The sequence below is a fragment of the Hirundo rustica genome, chromosome 8 (genome assembly GCF_015227805.2).
Source record: "Hirundo rustica isolate bHirRus1 chromosome 8, bHirRus1.pri.v3, whole genome shotgun sequence".
Taxonomy (NCBI): Eukaryota; Metazoa; Chordata; class Aves; order Passeriformes; family Hirundinidae; genus Hirundo; species Hirundo rustica.
The window spans coordinates 9,422,505-9,439,682 of NC_053457.1; the positions used below are offsets into that span (position 1 = coordinate 9,422,505).

At 45.6% G+C, this 17,178-nt stretch overlaps 1 protein-coding gene across 8 annotated transcripts; it reads left to right on the plus strand.

Annotated features, from left to right (window-relative positions):
• The first annotated feature begins 1,655 nt into the window (after window positions 1–1,655).
• NCOA4 (nuclear receptor coactivator 4) lies at window positions 1,656–13,863 on the plus strand. Of its 8 annotated transcripts, none has more exons than XM_040070871.2 (10): window positions 1,656–1,712; window positions 7,155–7,308; window positions 7,762–7,902; window positions 8,022–8,110; window positions 8,557–8,665; window positions 9,260–9,331; window positions 9,731–9,877; window positions 10,107–11,117; window positions 11,439–11,528; window positions 12,091–13,863. In XM_040070871.2, the coding sequence occupies exons 2-10, from the start codon at window positions 7,168–7,170 to the stop codon at window positions 12,094–12,096; spliced, it is 1,806 nt and encodes a 601-aa protein (XP_039926805.1). In that variant the 5' UTR covers window positions 1,656–1,712; window positions 7,155–7,167; the 3' UTR covers window positions 12,097–13,863. The 8 variants fall into 8 exon arrangements, with proteins under 8 accessions (XP_039926805.1, XP_039926809.1, XP_039926813.1 ...); XM_040070875.2 differs by having other exon boundaries at window positions 9,734–9,877; XM_040070879.2 differs by lacking the exon at window positions 1,656–1,712 and adding an exon at window positions 1,770–2,066 and having other exon boundaries at window positions 9,734–9,877.
• Window positions 13,864–17,178: the final 3,315 nt, after the last annotated feature.

The window sequence follows — 17,178 nt, forward strand, 5'->3', positions numbered from 1 at the left end:
TCATTAACACTTTCTGATGTGTATTTCGATCCCTTTTATGCATCCAAAATGCTTTTCTTCATACTCTGGTTGGAGGCTTATTGTGAACACTGATACTCAGTTTTATCCATTCCTGAGGAACTGCCCACCACATCTCCATCTTCGCTGTTTTAACATGAGCAGATTATCCTGTTCATTTTCCCATAAAAATTACCTCTATTTTAGTAGATCACCAATTTGCCTTTTGCTTAAGCTGATGTAATTTTAGATTTCTTTTTCTGATCTGCTATGCAGGTTTGTATAAAAAGGCACATCTGCCACGGCAAAGGGTATGGCTGAGGGAGGAGCAGTGTGTACTGCCATGAGGGGTGGAAGGAAAGAGATGATTAAAAGATGCATGTGGTTCCTTCCCCTTGGTACTCCTTTAGGGGTGAGATGGAAGATGTATCCAAAAAGCAATTCCTCTTAGGATGCATGACCTTAACCACAATCAATCCACACAGATAGTGTACTGTGTGAAGCAACTCTACCAACAGAAACACTCTCAGACCATCTGGATTATGATACTGTCTTGGTCAAGCCCGTGGAAGATGTGGCAGAAACCTGTCACTGTCCACTGTGCCTGCTTGTTCAGGAAAGGCAGCTTGCTTTCCTCGGGAGAGTCCTGCTGGGTAACTGCATGGGGAGATACAGTAGGTACACGAGAACTCCTGGTTTTCCAAGGTCAGGAAGGGTTGGTATTGTTTTTCCTCTTAAATCCAAGTACACAGAGGAGGATTATATAACACACCCTGTGTTTCCTACGAGTTTAGACAAGGAAGCCAAATACCTGAAATGCTTGTTCCTAGGCTAACAGCACATCTGGGATTAGGTGGCTGACTTCTACTTTCTCTTACGTCAGCAGTGAATAATTTGTATTTGTAACTGCGAGTAAGGTCCTATCCAGAACCGTTCCTTGGTCTGTGCCCAGAGGAGGAAATGTGTAGGAAATTGTCTCAGCTACCACACGTACTCAATTACTTAGATTTCCATTTGAAGTCCTTTCTGCTTGGAGTCCCCATACATTCTCTGTGAAGCTTAAGTGCTGTGCACACATCTAGAAAAAGCAGCGCTTCACAAATGTGCGGGCCAGGTGGTCACTGACAGGCTGGAATCTCACAGAATCACAGAACAGTCTGTGTTGGAAAGCACCCACAAGGATCACGGAGTCCAGCTCCTGAATGGCCCCCACAGGGATCAATCCCACATCCCGGCGCTATCGGCTCTGGCCGGCTGAGCTGATCTCCTCGCCCCTGAACAGCCAAAGCGCGAGGAGCAGTAACTGGATCCTTTTCCCAGCTGGAAAGAGGGATGGCCATACTGGGAGGTGTTTCGCCGTGCTTCCCACTTGCGGAAAGGAAAACCCTTTCCCTGTACTGTGGAAAGCCAAACCAAGCCAGGCACTCTGGGAAATTTCCGGTGGACGCGAAAAAGACCCAAACCGGTGGCTCGCCTCACGACACACGTGTGCTCGGAGGATTTGCCGTGCCGGGTCAGCCGTGATTCCCGGATTTGGGCTGCCGGGAGGAGCAGCAGCAGCACCGCCCCTCACCGCCCCTCAGCGCTCCCTCAGCGCCGCCGCCGCCGCTCCGCCGCGCCGGCAGGGGGCGCGTGGGCCGGCGGTCTCGCGAGAGCGCGCGGGGCCGGCGGGCGGGCGGACGGCGCGGGGCTGAGGGAGCGGCGAGCGGACGGCGGTGAGGGGGCGGCGGGGCCGGCGGGGCGGGGGGGAGACATCCGGGGGGGATCCGGGAGAGATCCCGTGAGGAGTCCCGTAAGGAATCCCGTAAGGCATCCCCTTGGCACCTCGTGGGCATTCCGTGCCGCGGTGCGGGACGTGCCCAGGCATCCGGCCTGGGTCGTTCAGGGCGCTCGGGAAATGGACGCTTCGCGACGCGGGGCTCACACGGGACGCGGAGACGGGGTTTGGTACCGATCTCGCTCTCCGTGTCCCGGAGAGGTTGTGCCGCGAGCGCTCCTAAAGCCACGTTCCTAATTGCAAAGACAGAATCTTTTGTTAGCAGCTGCGCTCCTCAGAGGTTATATAAGCGGTAAATGTCTGGGTTAGGAATGGTGGGGGTTGTGCCGCATCGTGTTTGCTGAAAGTTTGTCAGACCTGTGTTGTTCGATGCTGGTAAGCGGTATGAGCCAGAGCTTCCGGAGGTTTGCTAAGCATTCTGTCAGCTTTAAACTCGATGTTTATGGCTGGGATTAAAGAGAAAAGCTGACAGAGGAACAAGGTTGCCTTCCTCTGAGACTTAGGATAAGGTATGCAGTCACGGGAGCAGAAAAAAGCTGGCAGCCATGTAAAAACCACTGTTCATCACGCTGCGAGTGCACAGCATGGGATAGATGGATGTGCAGAGAGCGCAGCGGTGGTATCTTTGGGGCCATATGCTTCAGGCAGAACCAGGGGTTTGCCACTTGTTTTCCGAAGGGGTTTTAAGTGCAGTAGTCTGGAAGATGTGTTATAATGTGCAATCTGCGTTAAGATAAGTGTTCCCCACTCTGGGCTATCTTCTTTGGTATTGTCAGTAATTATAGCATAGAGATTTCAGGCCTTCATATTCAGATACTTTGTGATTTCAGTTACATGCTTGTTGTGCGTAAAATATTTATTTATGACAGATGGAATAAAATGGTGATCGGACTTCTTCACAGCTGCCTTAGTGACTTGTGACTGTTCAGAGCCCAGCCCTTGTGAGGGTGTCTCAGTACAAGTGCTTTGTGCACTGGCCAGGCTGCTTCGGGGCTAAAACAGGCAGAAAAGGCAGTCACATGTGTTAAGGTCTGTGGCACAGACCATCTGCCATGCAGACAGGGGAAAACTAACGGAATTTTAGAAAAATAATACCTGAAAATTCTGTTACTATTTCTTAAGGTGTTTATTTCACTTTTTCTCTTACTCAAAACTGGTAAAGGTTATTTTTTTTTTCCCTTCTCATGGCTTGTGACTTAAAAAATAGGGTGTTATATACTTATTTTGGAGTAAAATAATTTCCCCAGCAGGAGCTCCATATGAATACTGGCACATAATACTGATGCTGCACTGTACAAAGTGCTTGTTATGCTTGGATGTAAATGGGAAGTTCTCATATTCAGCTTGTGTACTTAGAGTACTTCACTCCCTGACCACAAGTCCCACGTACCTAATTTGGGAGAGCTTCTTAAGAGGAACTGCTGTTTTTTGGAGGGGTTAGATGGAAATCCATGGGGATTTCAGTTCAAACAAGCCAGCTGGTTTAAAGCCACATAAAGACAGGTCAGTGAGGCCTTTGGAGCAGCCTTGTCCTGCCAAATGGAAGAAATCAATCCACATCTATAGATAGAGCCTGTTCAATGGCAGGCTTCATTCCCTTCAGAAGCTTTTCCCCAACAAAGGCTCCGCACAGCCCTGTGTTTGAGGTGATTTTCCACACCCATATGAAATGAAAAACTGCTCTTCCCAAGGGCAGCTTGGATGGAGAGTGAAAAGCTGGTAGAACCAGTTTCCTGCCGGCCTGTTTCCACACTGTGCAGAAGAAGCAGGGCTGTCTCCTCCTCCTCCTCTGTTCCCCAGCCACCAGATATTTAATTAAAAGCTTAACATTCTGTTTGTCCAGCGGTTTCTGCCCTATGGGAATTAACATCTCAGGGGTGGAGTGTAGGCAGCCAGGGGGTTGCACAGAGGACCTGTGACCACGAGTTGCTGCTGCAGGGTCTTGTGGTGACACCTCTGCAGCGAGCCAAAAGTCTTCCTGTAAAAACTGGTAGTTATTTTACTATTAGGAACAATAATGTCATCTTCCTCATCATTCAGGCAGTTCTTTTGGTTTCATGGTATAACATTTTTACTGATTATGTGCAGATGAGGACACGTGCATGGCACATCCCATTGAAGGCCAGGCTGGATGGGGCACTGGGCACCCCGGTCTAGTGAGAGGTGTTGGAACCAGGTGATCTCCGAGGTTCTTTCCATCCGAGGCCATTCATTCTGTGTGCTTTCCTCAGCTGTGTGTGTGAATTTGTGGAAGCGAGAGTAGATGTGACAAGAACTGTGTGTGTGTGCATGTGCTCATGTCATTTTGGTCCTTCCAGGAGCTAGCCTGCATCCAGGCAGCTCAGTGTCAGGATTTCTGGCTCAGTGCTGATGGGGAGCCTCTCTGCTGGGCTGTGCATGGCCGGGGATGGAAGGCCGAGCTCGGCAGCTGGCTCCGCTCGCAGCTCTTTCTGTCTTGCTGCTGCAATGGATGCCTTCTCCGCGCTGGATGCCTCAGCGCTCGGGTCTGCTTTGTTGCTGCGCGAAGAAGGCACATTGCCACACTTCTGGAGTTGCAAGAAATCGCGGTTTTGTTGCAAAACGTTGAGGTTTCGCGGTTTGAACTGCTGGCTGGATGTTTGGAGGCGCTGAGCGGAGCCAGGCCGGGGCACAGCGGGTGCGCCGGGCCCGCTCCCCGCCCGGCACGGTCCCGGTGGTCGCGGCCCGCCGCGGGCCCGCCCCGGCGCTGCCGACGTGCGGCTCGGCCGGGCGCGGTGGCCGGGGCGGGGCGCGGGCTGGGCCGCCCCGATAAGGCTCGGGGCCGCTCCGGGGAGCCAGGGCTTGGAGCGGAATTAGCGGGGTTGGGAGCGTTCCGGAGGCCGTGCCTGGGAATGGAAGCTGCGTTGTAAGCAGGACATCGCGGGTTGCTTCCTGAGCGCGGAGAGTAAGTGCGAGCTCATCTGCCGGGGGTGTGCGTCCCGTGACGCACGTAGCGGGGGCTGATGGGGACCCCCGTGCGCTTGGAAACGCTTTGATGGCACGGAAATGGCCGGGGCGGGTGGCGGTGCGTTGCAGCCGTGCGTCTTCTTGCGGAAGTAATTGTATTTTGTTACTGTTGAGCCGAAGTGTGCGATCGTCGGTGTTTCAGTGCGTGTGACCTGAAAACGTCTAAATTCTCAGTGCTATTTGGGAGTAACTGGGAAGCAAGGAAATAGGTGCTTGCCCCCACTTAGTTTTGTTAGAGGCTCGTGGAAATTGAAAAGAAGGGTGTGGATTGGCTCTCATGCTCAACATGTGAGTTTGACTGGCTTATTTGCAACAAAGCCTAACAGCCATTTTAACAGGAGCTGGCTGGCTGGAGAAAGGCAGCATTCATTTTCTCTATACATTCTGGAGTGAGTCTCTTGCAATCATCGAAAGAAGGAAAAGCAACAAACAGTGTTTCCAGAGATCATCAGAGAAGCGTGTGTAAGCTTCTTGAATTCAGTTGTGCCATTGTGAAGTTGCTAATACAGAGTGTGATAAAGTAGGTAAACATAATTTTCACATGAGTTAAGTACATTATCTATTGTGTGAGCAAATATGGTAGTTTTATTTAGCCTTTCAGTCTTTGACTGTTGTTATATAAGTATATAAAAAATTAAATAATAACCAATATGATTTTTTTTTAATTTACTTTTGAGTATATGATAGTTTTTAAGGTATCTAATATCCTTGTTTTCTTGGCTGGGTGTATTGTTGTCATCTACTTGTTAGATTACATCTGAGAATTAGGGCTCCCACTTGCACTGTTGGCTTCTACTTCTTGTAGGTTGTACATGGGAGTTGAAAAGCGATGTAAAGTAGTGAGTGTTGTGAGAAAAAGCTTAGCTTACTTTTTATTGAACAGTGCTAGCATGGTGAAGATCATGAAACCTTACAGAAGTGAACCTGTGGACAAGCTAGGGTATGCAAATACCAGGACAAAACTGCGTTCAGAGCACAGCATGGAGAATGATGTATTTCAGACTTCTGCCCCGTCTGCTTTGGTGCAAAATAACATAAGCTTAAAGATTACATTTGGGTTCTCTTCTCTTGTATTTGTTCTCTGCAGTTCCTAGAAGATGAGATATTATGGTGAGGATGGGATTGGATTGAGTTGTGTGCAGGATCTTGGGTTGGCTTCTGTGCCTTGTGTCCTGAGGTGCTGGAGAGACAGGAAGCCCGTGGTGTTGAGGGAACTAAGGGAGGTGCAGCCTCTGCTCCTGCCCCACGGAGAACATTACTTTTTCTGTCAACTTCCACTTGCAAGCTACTCTTAGCCCTCTCCTGTGTCTAACACACACTTTTATAACTGTCTGGTAGATCTTGGCTGTAGAAGGACTTTTGGGTTGCAATTTATAGGATCATGGGGCTTGGAAATTGCAGACTAAAAAGCTGCTCAGTATCACAAGCTCATGGTTGTCTTGTTATCAAAACTACTTTCTGTTCCCTCCAGAGCAGTGGTAAAATCTGTGACATTTTAGGTTGGCACATGTGTATGCTTTAAATCTGCTGGGAACTTCCATAGCTGTCATTGCCGAGGATTTGTTTTAAATAGAACAAATAGTATGAATGTTTAGTGCTTCAGGAATCCAATGAAACTGACAGGAGAATTCAAACTCTGCCATGACGAATAACCCACTGTTTAGGAAAAGTGCTTACACTGATCCTTCCCATTTTTACTAAAAATCCATTCTATCCTTTCCCCTTGCAGAATCCTTACCAGTATACCTGCTGTAGAAATTTTGTATCTGGGCCCCTTCTACTTGAGACCGTGCTGAAGCTAAGTTACCACAGCTGTGATCAGAACAAGATAATGGGTAGCTGTTAAAAGTTCTGGCCTTTGCAGCTTGTAAAGAGTGATCTTTGTAGCAACATGTGGGTTTTCAGTTGATGAAGCTGTATTGGAATTTTCTCATTTATGGGAGCCAGCTCATTTGCCTGCAGGAAAAAAAAGGATGGCTGGAATATCTCCTGACCCTGGCCAGGCCATTCTCCCCCAGCTCCAGCATTGCTGTTGAACCTTCCCTGAATCAACCCTGCAGCTCTGGAGTTTGTGACTAGGCATAAAAGCTGGAGGAAGGAAACTGGCAGGGGAGGATTGCCTAAACTCCTGTGGCTGAAGATGTTGTCAAATATCTGTTGGTTTTCCTGTGATTGTGCAAATTCCGTGGGCTGAGGTGTTTGAGAGACTGCTGTTGCTCCTGGAGGAGAGCTTTATCTATGTTTAGAAAACTTGGCATCTGTGTAGGGTCTTAGGGGCTTTTTTGTTCACCTTTTCTAGTGAAGTAGAGCAGATGGTTCTTCATATGATGCCCTTCCTCTTCTGTTAAAGAGGAATAGAAACTATTAAGAAATTGTTTTTTCCTTTGTGTTTTAGGAACACTTCAAGAATGAGTCCACCACAAGATAGAAATAGAAATTCCTGCAGCAGTGAGACTCTGGCAAAGTGCCTTCAAGCAAAGAAGGACTTGGAAACAGCTATATCTGGAATTGTCAAAGCTGAACAGCAGATTAAGGAAAACTGGCGAGAGGTAATTTTAAATTACTTACTTAAAGATTTTTTTTAACAACTAACATGAATTCAATTAACGTTTTTATTATTCCAGAGTATTTACTATTATCACGGTGGTCTGAAATTTTCCTAGCAATTTGCAACCACCTTGCCGTGTCATTTGGCCATGCTCTTGATAAAGGTACTCCTGTAGTACTAGCTCAGGCGTGCAGAATTTCCTAAAGCTGTTGATTGAAACATCAGAATAGAGAGAGATTACAAAGAGCATTATTCTTTGATACATCTTTAAAGGCAGCCTCAGCACTGTTACTGACCTGAGGCATGTGGTGCTGTGGGTGACTGCCATGAATTTTTGAGAAATAAATCGCTCCAGAATTGCCACTTGCGCTGACAAACGGCGGTCTGCAACGAGCGCGGCAGATGTACGCTCACTGCGCTCGACAGACGGGAAATGCTGTGTGTTCCCCGGCAGGTGAAGGCCAAGATCCACAGCCACATCAGCCGGCAGCTGGAGTGCCTGCGCAGCCGTGAGGTGTGGCTCTTGGAGCAGGTGGATCTCGTGCAGCAGCTCAAGGAGGAGGCCCTGCAGCAGCAGGCGCAGCAGCTCTACTGGGTAAGGCTTGGTGTGGGTTGCTGCGCTGGCGTCTCCAAGCGAACGCTGTCCGTGCGGGTACTGGCTGGATTTGAGTGCTGGAAACCGAAACAGTGACGTGTGCTTTGTCTTCCGTGCAGTACTTGGGACAGTTCAATTGCCTTATCCATCAGCTGGAACGCTCCTACAGTAACGAACTGGCAAACCAGATTTCAAGTTGCCTGGAGAGGTAAATGTATTTTATGATGCAAGTTAACACCCTTGGGTTTATTTTAACATACAAATTTAATCTGATTTTTTTTTATTCTAATAGAACTAATAATAGATCCCACTGTTCCTATATTTTTAATAGTTCCTGTAAATAAGAACTTTAAAGTAGTCTGAGGTGACGAAGCAGGAGAGGGACTCATTTATGCAACTATTTCAAAAGTTAGTTATTGATGACAGTTGAAGTAAGAAGGTGAAACTTGTGTTTTGCTGGCAATTTATTCTGTTCTTGGTTTGTAGATAGCCATTCCTTTCTCGTATGCCGTATCAAAAGTCTCTTTGTTACCTAATTACTGCCAAGTGGCTTGAAAGCCTTTTTATGAAATAATGGACTGGCTTCCAAACCAGGACAGATGAAGAAGATTGTAATTTCTTTTCCTTTCTGTAACTATCACCTTACTCTTTCAGACTGGAAAGTCTTACCCTTAAACCTGAAGAGTCTTCCATCCTGAATTTTGAGGCTGACACATCTTACCTTCGCCAAGCCATTACCTCATTTGGTTCCATTAAAACAATGGTAAGCAGCAGGACTTCCCTGGGTTGGAATACTTGCCTCAAGGTGGTTTTTTTTTGGTTTTTTTTTTCAGTAGTCCAGTATATTCCAGGTGGTATTTTTGCTTTTAGTGACAGCTTGAATGGATCCTGTGCATGAGTCATATAATTTTAGCTGTATAATAAATACACAGTGGTTTATTAATTATTGCATGTAGTTTTCTCTGAGTTTAGTTACGTACATGTAATCTAATGTATTTTGGCAGAGGCTGAGGGAATGACTACTGCATTCCTGCCCTATCCCAGAAAATTTGTTACTGTTTTCTTTAGCTGGCAGTAGTTAAAGCATTGTAGATGCTTTCTGTGATAAAAGTATTTTGGGATTCTTATGTAAGCAGCATATTTCCTGTATTATTAGAGACAATCCTGTTAAAGGAAGCAGACTCAAGGTAGTATTCTCATAGTCAATCTTTCTCCATTCTGTTTGTAAATGTTGAGAACACTGTTAGCCATAAAGCACTGAGCATTTCTAACCGTGCTTCACTTCTGCTTTATTGTAGAATTTGTCCTAGAAACTGGACAAAATGGAGATTTAAATTAAGTTTTACTTTCCTTTCAGCAAACCTCAGAGAGAGAGAATGTTTCTCCCTGGTTCCCAGGACAGACTTGTGCCCTGATGAACTGTGAGCAGGTAAGATTGACCTGTGTGTGAGTGTTTAATTGCATTAGAGGGAAGAGGAGAACTCAAGTACGTTATGTGAGCTTGAGTAACGGCTTGTGTTTGTCAGGATGCCGGAGTGGCCAGTAACAGTGGCTGTGGTGAGCAGAATGATCTGATACTGTAGCTGCTTCAGGAACAGACAGGCAAGAACCAAGTATAAAAGTGTATGTGGAGTGACTGACAGGATTTTTTAATTGAATGTCCCTTGATGATGGAACTATCCAATTCCTCTGGGCTTTTTTTGTAATGAGAGGGGGCTGTTTTTCCTTTTGGTGCAGAAATGCTGATGCCTGCTGCATGCCTGTGTCGGTGTTCACCACAGGCTGGCTCAGCAGTCAGTCCTTCTCCTAACCAAGGGCGTTCTCTCAGCAGCAGGCGCTGTGTGGGACAGCGAGTGCCTCTCTGGCTGACTGGTTACTCGGAAGCAGGCCTGCGGGTGTGCGCCAGGCTCCCTATGTTCCCAGCACCAACCTTGAGGAATGGGTTACCCAGAAATGTGTGGCAGAGGCCAGCCAGGTAAACCTTTTGTGCACTAACCTAGTTTTGAACAGAGGGGAGAACACAGTATCTGACTGCAAGCAGAATGTGGTGGGAATTAAACCTTCTGTAGTACCCTTCATTCTGCCTCGTGTTCAGCTGAGGCTTTGGCACTTACTGGCTGAACGCTCTGAGCTCTAACTATGCAAACAGTTACCCAACATTGCCTTGTAGTTTTAATAGATGTGTCTCAATGTGTCTTTACTAGGATTCGAAATCTTCCAAAGTCTGCTATTTTGAGCAAGCTTGGGGAAATCTGAAGGATTTGGAGAACTGGCTCCTGCACAATCAGCAGCGCGACGTTGCTGGGAAAACAGATTCCCCTGGTCGCAAGGACTCCACCTCTACTCTTAACTCATCCTTTTCCACTTTTGAAAAGATGGAGGAATTAGAATCCCTTGGACAAGAAGAGATGGACCTTTCTGACTGGCTGCTTACTCCTGACACAGAGAATGGAAGTATTGCTTCAGATGAGAAATGGAAGAATGAATTTAAACCTTTTCGGGAAGAATGCAATTTGAATGATTGGCTCCTCAAAGCTGAAACTTGTACCAGTTGTCGTGGCAGCCAGAGCAGGAGCGTGGAAATTGAGAACCTGGGAAATCTGAAGTGCCTGAATGAGCATCTTGATGGAAAGAAATCACCCACTACATCTGCTGTAAATGCTTGGCTGCTTCAGCATCCTCAGGCCCCCTTCAAAGTGGAAGATGTGTGCAAAGCTAACGATCTGTGTGCCAGCTTTTCAGAATGCGTGTGTGATGACAACTGTGGAAAAGAGGCTCTTTGCAAATGGCTTCTGAAGAGAGATGGGAAGGACAAAAATGGAGTTCCGGTCGGCCAGAGAGATGTACCAGACCCCGAGCATGAGAAGACCAAGTTTGCTGCCAGCTCCTGGCTTAGCCCTGCACAGCAGCTCCCGGGGGAGCCCGTGAGTGCAGAGAAAGCAGATTATTCAGCAGAGATCGCAGAACCCTGGAAAGCATTGCTTGAGAGGCCTCTGACGAGCTGGCTGGCCAAGGCTGAGCACAAAGCAGAAAGCACAGAAGAAAAGGAGAGTCGGGAAAAAGCAGACAAGAGTTTCAAGAGTCCTTTCCTAGACCTCTTGGCTCCGTTCCACCTTCCCTTAAATGTAAACAGTTGGGTGTTGACTTCAAATGACCTAGAAAATGCAAACCCGCCTCCAGTGGAAGATAAATGGCTTCTACGCAAGAAAGCACAAGTGAGCAGAAGTTTTTGATACTTATGTGTCTTATGTGCCAGGTTTATTGCTTTACTGAATTTAATGACTTCGTTCTCTTCCAAAATCGTAGCTCTTCTGGATAATACTGACTGAAAGTTTTTAGGTTTCTTGGCTTTTTTAAGGTTTCCACAATTATTAGTTACTTGGCACTAAACAAGTTAATATGTTATACCAAATGCAGTATACTAAAAGAATTAATCTCAAAGACTCAAAAATCAGTTTTGGTTTTGAACAGAATTTGAAGATGCATCAGAATGTATTTATGTATGGGATTGGTAATTAAGGTGACTTCTCTTTCAGGACTTTGGCCTTCCTACAGTTTGTGACCTTTTTGCCTGTATGAAACTCAGTGGAGATAATGAAAAATGGCTGTATCGATCTCCTTTACAGGTAGGACACAGAACATGTAAGAGCAGCTGAGCCTAATCATAGCTTGGGAGTACAGAACACAGGCACTGGCAGCTAATGGTCATCTTCAGTTCTTTAGCGATTAACAATTCTTCACTTCTTTATGTTTAACAGTGTAGTAATTTCCTCCCTGTAGACCTTTGTAACAGCTTGGACCATTCTTTGTTATTATTCCTCCTCTTTTGGTCACAGGCCAGGGAGGGAATTAGTCCTGTTCTTGTGTAAACCTCTCAAGTGATTGACACTTGGTAAGTCTGATTGTAACTAAGATATGGAATTAATGTGTCAATCTCCAGGCAGCTTCTTTCTTACCTTAGTAATGTATTTACAGCTGACATCATGTTTTTCCTTTCTGATGATAACTCTTTGTTGTTTTCTTGAAATTAATGAAAATGGTCCTTAGTACTTAAAACCCTAAAAGGCAGTATACTCAGTTCTGGGAGGAATGTTAATATCACTTTTTTCCAAGGGTATCTTACCGTTGTTTCTTCTCCAAAGCGTTGCTGTTTATCAGAGAGAATAACCCTACTTTAAATTTGTTTAGATGTGAAGAACTGGAAGGACTGAAATCAACCCTTCGTGCTATCAGTCGCACATGACGCTGAGTGACTGCAGCCAGCTGAGTGCTTGTGTTTTGTGTTTGGCCGTCTGCTTTCTCTTCTAAAATTATAACAAAAAGAAAGATTCCTTATCTAACAGGGTTAAGGTGCAGAAGATCCCTTTTCGTTGCCATGAATTCTGAAATGTAAACCTACTGACCATAAGCAATCTGATGCTTTTAGAGGTGTTAGCAAATTTGTATCTGTTATGGGAATACAAGGATCTTGAATGGGTTGTCACTTCAGTGCAGGTATAAAGCAGAATTTTCCTGGTGCTGTGCAATGTCCATCTTTGACAGAGACTTCAGAAGTGCTGCTGTTCCTTTCAGCTGCTACAACTTTGTCATGAGTTGGGTTCCAGCTTACTTAGGCTGTACTTGCAAGCAACTTGTTTTATGGAGCAGTTGCTCACTTCAGAGGTTTCATTTGCATCTTGTGTTGGTGCATTTCCCAGCTAAATATGTGAAATCCAGACTTTGAAAAATACATGGATTTGTGGGACCTAACATGTGACAGGAGAATTGGTAACTTACTCTTAAATCAAAACCTCTTGTGAATTTTGAGCCTTTCAGAGAACAGGGTGGGGTGTTAATTTTCATGCACCAGTAGATCAGACCCTACTGTGTCCCCAGCAATTAGAAACCATTTGAATGTCACTGAAAAAGCTGTAAAATGAAATGTGGGTTTCTGTTCGTTCTAGGTAATTCATAATGAATTTTTATTGACTAAACCACTGGAAAGCAGGCATCTTAGCCACATAATATTTAAAGGTAATATTTGGGGAATTAGATGCCTTCAGCAGATTGATGTCATGCTGTTTGATTGGGAAACACTAACTTGGCAAACTGTGGCTCCCACTGATGCAGTTTAAAGGTATTTAATCTGTGGTTTCCATGTGATTATGTCTGTGAAAGTGGGGTCCAGTAACTCGGATCTCCCTGAAGCTGTGGACCTAACACGAGCAATACCTCTTCAGATAAAGCCTTTTGAGCCTGTAGGAATGAGTGCATAGTTTCTTCTATGGAAACGTGGATCATGCCTGTCAGGCTCTGTGGAAAAACTGTGAAGTTCGGTAGTTTCTGGTGCAGCTTCTACTCACTTAACAAAATGCTCTTAATAACTATGAAAATAGGCCCCCCTTTCTCCCCATCCCTGCAGCCTGCCTGGGAATAACAGTGATTTGAGTTCTTCACAACCCTGTAGAAAAGAAATTATTGTTAAGATCCGACCTTGGTCTCACTTTGCAGTGTGAACACGTTCCTGTCCGATCGATCCTGTGCATTCATTCAAGTTTTTAGTCTGAGAAGGGGAAACTGCACATCTGAAACCAGGCCCTGAAAGGGCTCAACAGCAGCAAAACACTTGAGGCTTTTGTACTTTCATAGGCAGGGCTTTCTGCTGGAGGCAGAGAGGTGTTTTAGGAGTTCACTTTCCCCTTCACATGCGTCCTTGTTGCTGCATGAGAAGACTGCACTGTGACTAACTCCAGTAACAGCCCGATGTGATTGGCAGTTGAACTTAATGAAGGTGATTGACGTGCAGCCCACCTCTTCCCATTAATTCCATGTAGTTGTCATTGTGTGCTACTTTGTCAGTTCATTATGAGCCTTTAAAACTTGGGGGTATGTATTCCTTTACTCAACTGACTTGTTGTCACTAATTGATATTTATGTAAAACATTGATTAGTCTTTTCCATTAAAAAATAATTGCAACCTAAGCGTGTATTATGTCTCATTTACAAGATGGTCAACAGAAACCGCTACAGCACATGTCCCGTTTGCCTGTCTGGAAGCTGCTGCTGTTGTGCTTCCATGCAAATGGGATTGCTGTGCTTTAGTTCATTTCCCCACTTCCTGGAGCTGCAGTGTTCCAGAGCAGGAAGCTCTGGGCTCTGGCACACTCCTGCTCGCTTAGTGGGAAACTCCTCTTGGGTACTGACACGCAGTGTGACCCCTGGTGTGTCTGTCACCGGGGCTTTGCTCAGCTGGTGGAAGAAAATAGACTTGGATAGAATGACCCATTTGCTTCTACACTCTTGAATACTTAATGAGGATTCATAGATTTCAGTGGCATTTGGTCCTCTTCTCCCATGGCTGAAGAACATCTGTGCTCTGGTTGTGCAAGTGGAATGAGTTCCTGTCTGTCTCCCTGGTGTTTGAGCAGCAGCCTCCGTGCATGACTAGTTCCTCCACTGAGTATTTTCCAGTATTTGAACTGCAGCCTGCATTGTTCATTAGAACGTGTACAGCTGGGCCTGGCAGCCTTTCAACCACGATACCTTGAATTTCCTGTGGGGGTGTGCACACATTTTTTTAAAGTAGACTGGAAGTTCTTTGTTAGAAGTAGTCACATGCAGAACTCCTGCATGCTTGGCTTTCAAAGACAGGGAAAAAGTACTTCAAAATTATCCCAAGACACGGAGGACAGAGTAGCAGGGAGAGAATGGGTTCTCAAAGGACTGGAGAAGTTTCTTTGAACAAGCTGAGCTATGAGATTGATGCCCTGTACTGAATACCTGAGGAATGCTTCCTTCCCTCCCACCCCTCCCTGGAGCAGGGTGGGCACAGGCTCCTGGGGCACCAGCCCCTTCAACTCCTTGTCCTCAGAGCAGCTGTGGAGTGAGGGGGCAGCTGTTCCACAGGGCAGGGAGAGAGTGGGGCTGACAGAGCACAGAGCAGGCATTAATCGTGCTGGGAAAGTACCAAAGGGGTTGGGGTGTCCCTGCAGTGGCTGGCATTGAACAGCACAGACCAATACTCACAGAGTGCACAAAGCTCCACTTAAAACATACCAGTTTCCTCTCTAGAATTTATTAAGCACAGGGGTAACCTTCTGTTAAAGTATACAAAAGGATTTCCCCCCTCCTGAAGTCCCAGATTAGATCATAGGAAACAGACGATGTACACAGGATCATTTTTCTGCCCTGATACATTTACCTCCTGTTTACAGAAGCTGCTGCTGCTTCAGGGTGCCCAGAGATTTCCACCCTAGTAGTGATTTTTCAACAAATTTCTCCAGCCATAAGAGAAGTCACCTGCTCACAGGGAATGGTGTAAGTGGATTTGCCTTTCTGTTGCAAAGACTAAGCAGAAGCAGCTTCCCAAGACTCCAAACCCTTCCAATTACACCTGCAGTCTCAGCTCCCTCACTTAGTGCCACAGCATGGAAAGCTGCCTTGCATCTCAGCAAAGAGACCACAACTGGCACCAAAACCCCGCTTCTCCAAGACACTCAAGGTCTCCCGTGCTCACATTTGTGTAACACTGAATGGGAGGGTTCTAACTTGAGCCAAATCCTGTTTTCAACTTGATTTTGCATCCTTTTATTCCTACTGAATATATTGGATATATTTTTGGACACAATTTAAAGCAGCAACTTTATACTGATTGCCAGTAAACCGTGAATACAGTATGTCATGACACAGAATATTGTAAACACATTCTCTGTATCGTATTGTACAATTCACCTCCCTCACTGCTGCCTCTGTGCTGGTTGTGTTTCACAGTTCAAGCTACAGATTACTCCATATACAAACAGATTATGAACCAAAACTTTTAACAGCTGTAACACAGCTATTTCCAAAAAATGCTCTCAGCTCTGCCCTTGAAGCGAGCAGTTCCAGGAAATCTGAGCACACTGCAGACCAGATAACGTGCTAAGCTGTTCAAGAGTCAGCCCAGCCTTAAGGCTGTGCTAACTATGAACTTGAAAAGGCTTGTTTCTATATTGTCTCCAGTGTACCTGAAGAAGGAAATACATTTGTTACGCTTCACGGTTTACCCACTCCAATTAGGGCAGACAGTCCCTGGGTCACATTTTAGACCTGAAAAACTCTTTAGAAAACCTAAGATACATTGCAGAGCTCCTGACATTTAAAAAGCCACCCTTGCCCCCCATCAACCCCCAAAGCAGTTCTCAATCCTTCATCCAGCATGGTCAAGAGTGCAGGAACACAAGTCCAACCAATGGTGACCAGGAAACATGCAGGGGAGGAACTCACAGATGCCAGTGGGGAGAGGAAAAGCTCAGAAGAAAGTGCACGTTTTCCTGATGTCCCATGTGACAGCACTGTGCAGGTGAAGCCCAGGCCACCCCTCTGCAGCCTACAAGTAGGGGACAGTTTCTTTGGTGGTACGGCCCTCAAAAAATGCATGCTAGGAAGGAAGTCCAGCAATCACACCACAGCAGTAACACGCAGAGCACTATGGAATTGTGGAACATAAGGCTTAACAAAACCCAGGAGTGACAGGGTGAGAAAAGGCCCCTTTCCTTTGTGCTACTCTAAGAGCTGGCATAAAGCAGCTAATTTGACCTGGTAGTCAGGCAAAGCTAATTGAGTTCACCTGTGAGGGCTCATTAGCTGGAGCACTTGCTCTATAAAAAGTTGGTCTCAGGGGTTATTTGTTGTTAATGAGGCTGCCAAGCCAAGTGGCATTTCTTCTTGGGGGAAGGTAAGAGCCACCACCTTCCCTTTGCTGCTTTTTGTTGTTTTTATTTTGGTGTATACAATGTAATTAAGACCTGTTTCAGTAGCAAAAAAAAAAAAAAATGTAAACTTGGCTTGCATCAAGTTGTCCATTGACCAGTAGGTTTCCTGTTTTGCTCTGCCTTCCCTGTCTTCAGACCTCTTTAGTAATTCACCTGTTTAATTATTTAAATGTAGAAGGAATGAGCTGTTATATAGCAACTCTAATTACTGAACTAATTCCCAACGTATTGTTTGTCTGCAAACGATGCTTGGTACATGGTTTAATTTTAACACTGAAGAATGTGTAGGTTCATTATAGTGTTTGTTCTTCCAATAACCTATGAATGGTACTTCAGGCAAAAAACTTGTGCTAATTAAAAGTCTTGTAATAGGTAATGAGCGCAATCTTCATACTGTTTGGTTTTTAATTGTTGGCTAAATGAGTTCTGAGATATTGGACCACCAAGTGTTTTGATAATTCATTGGCAGCTGTTCTGCAACAGCAATTCTATTTCATCCATAAGCAACCATTTGTTAGAGCAAATAAGGGCGTGAAGTCAAGCC

Coding starts and splice junctions, on each gene's coding strand:
- NCOA4 (XM_040070871.2), top strand. CDS start 7,168: ATGAGTCCACCACAAGATAGAAATAGAAATTCCTGCAGCAGTGAGACT. Junction 7,309..7,761: donor TTAAGGAAAACTGGCGAGAG/GTAATTTTAAAT, acceptor GTTCCCCGGCAG/GTGAAGGCCAAGATCCACAG. Junction 9,332..9,730: donor CCCTGATGAACTGTGAGCAG/GTAAGATTGACC, acceptor GCGTTCTCTCAG/CAGCAGGCGCTGTGTGGGAC.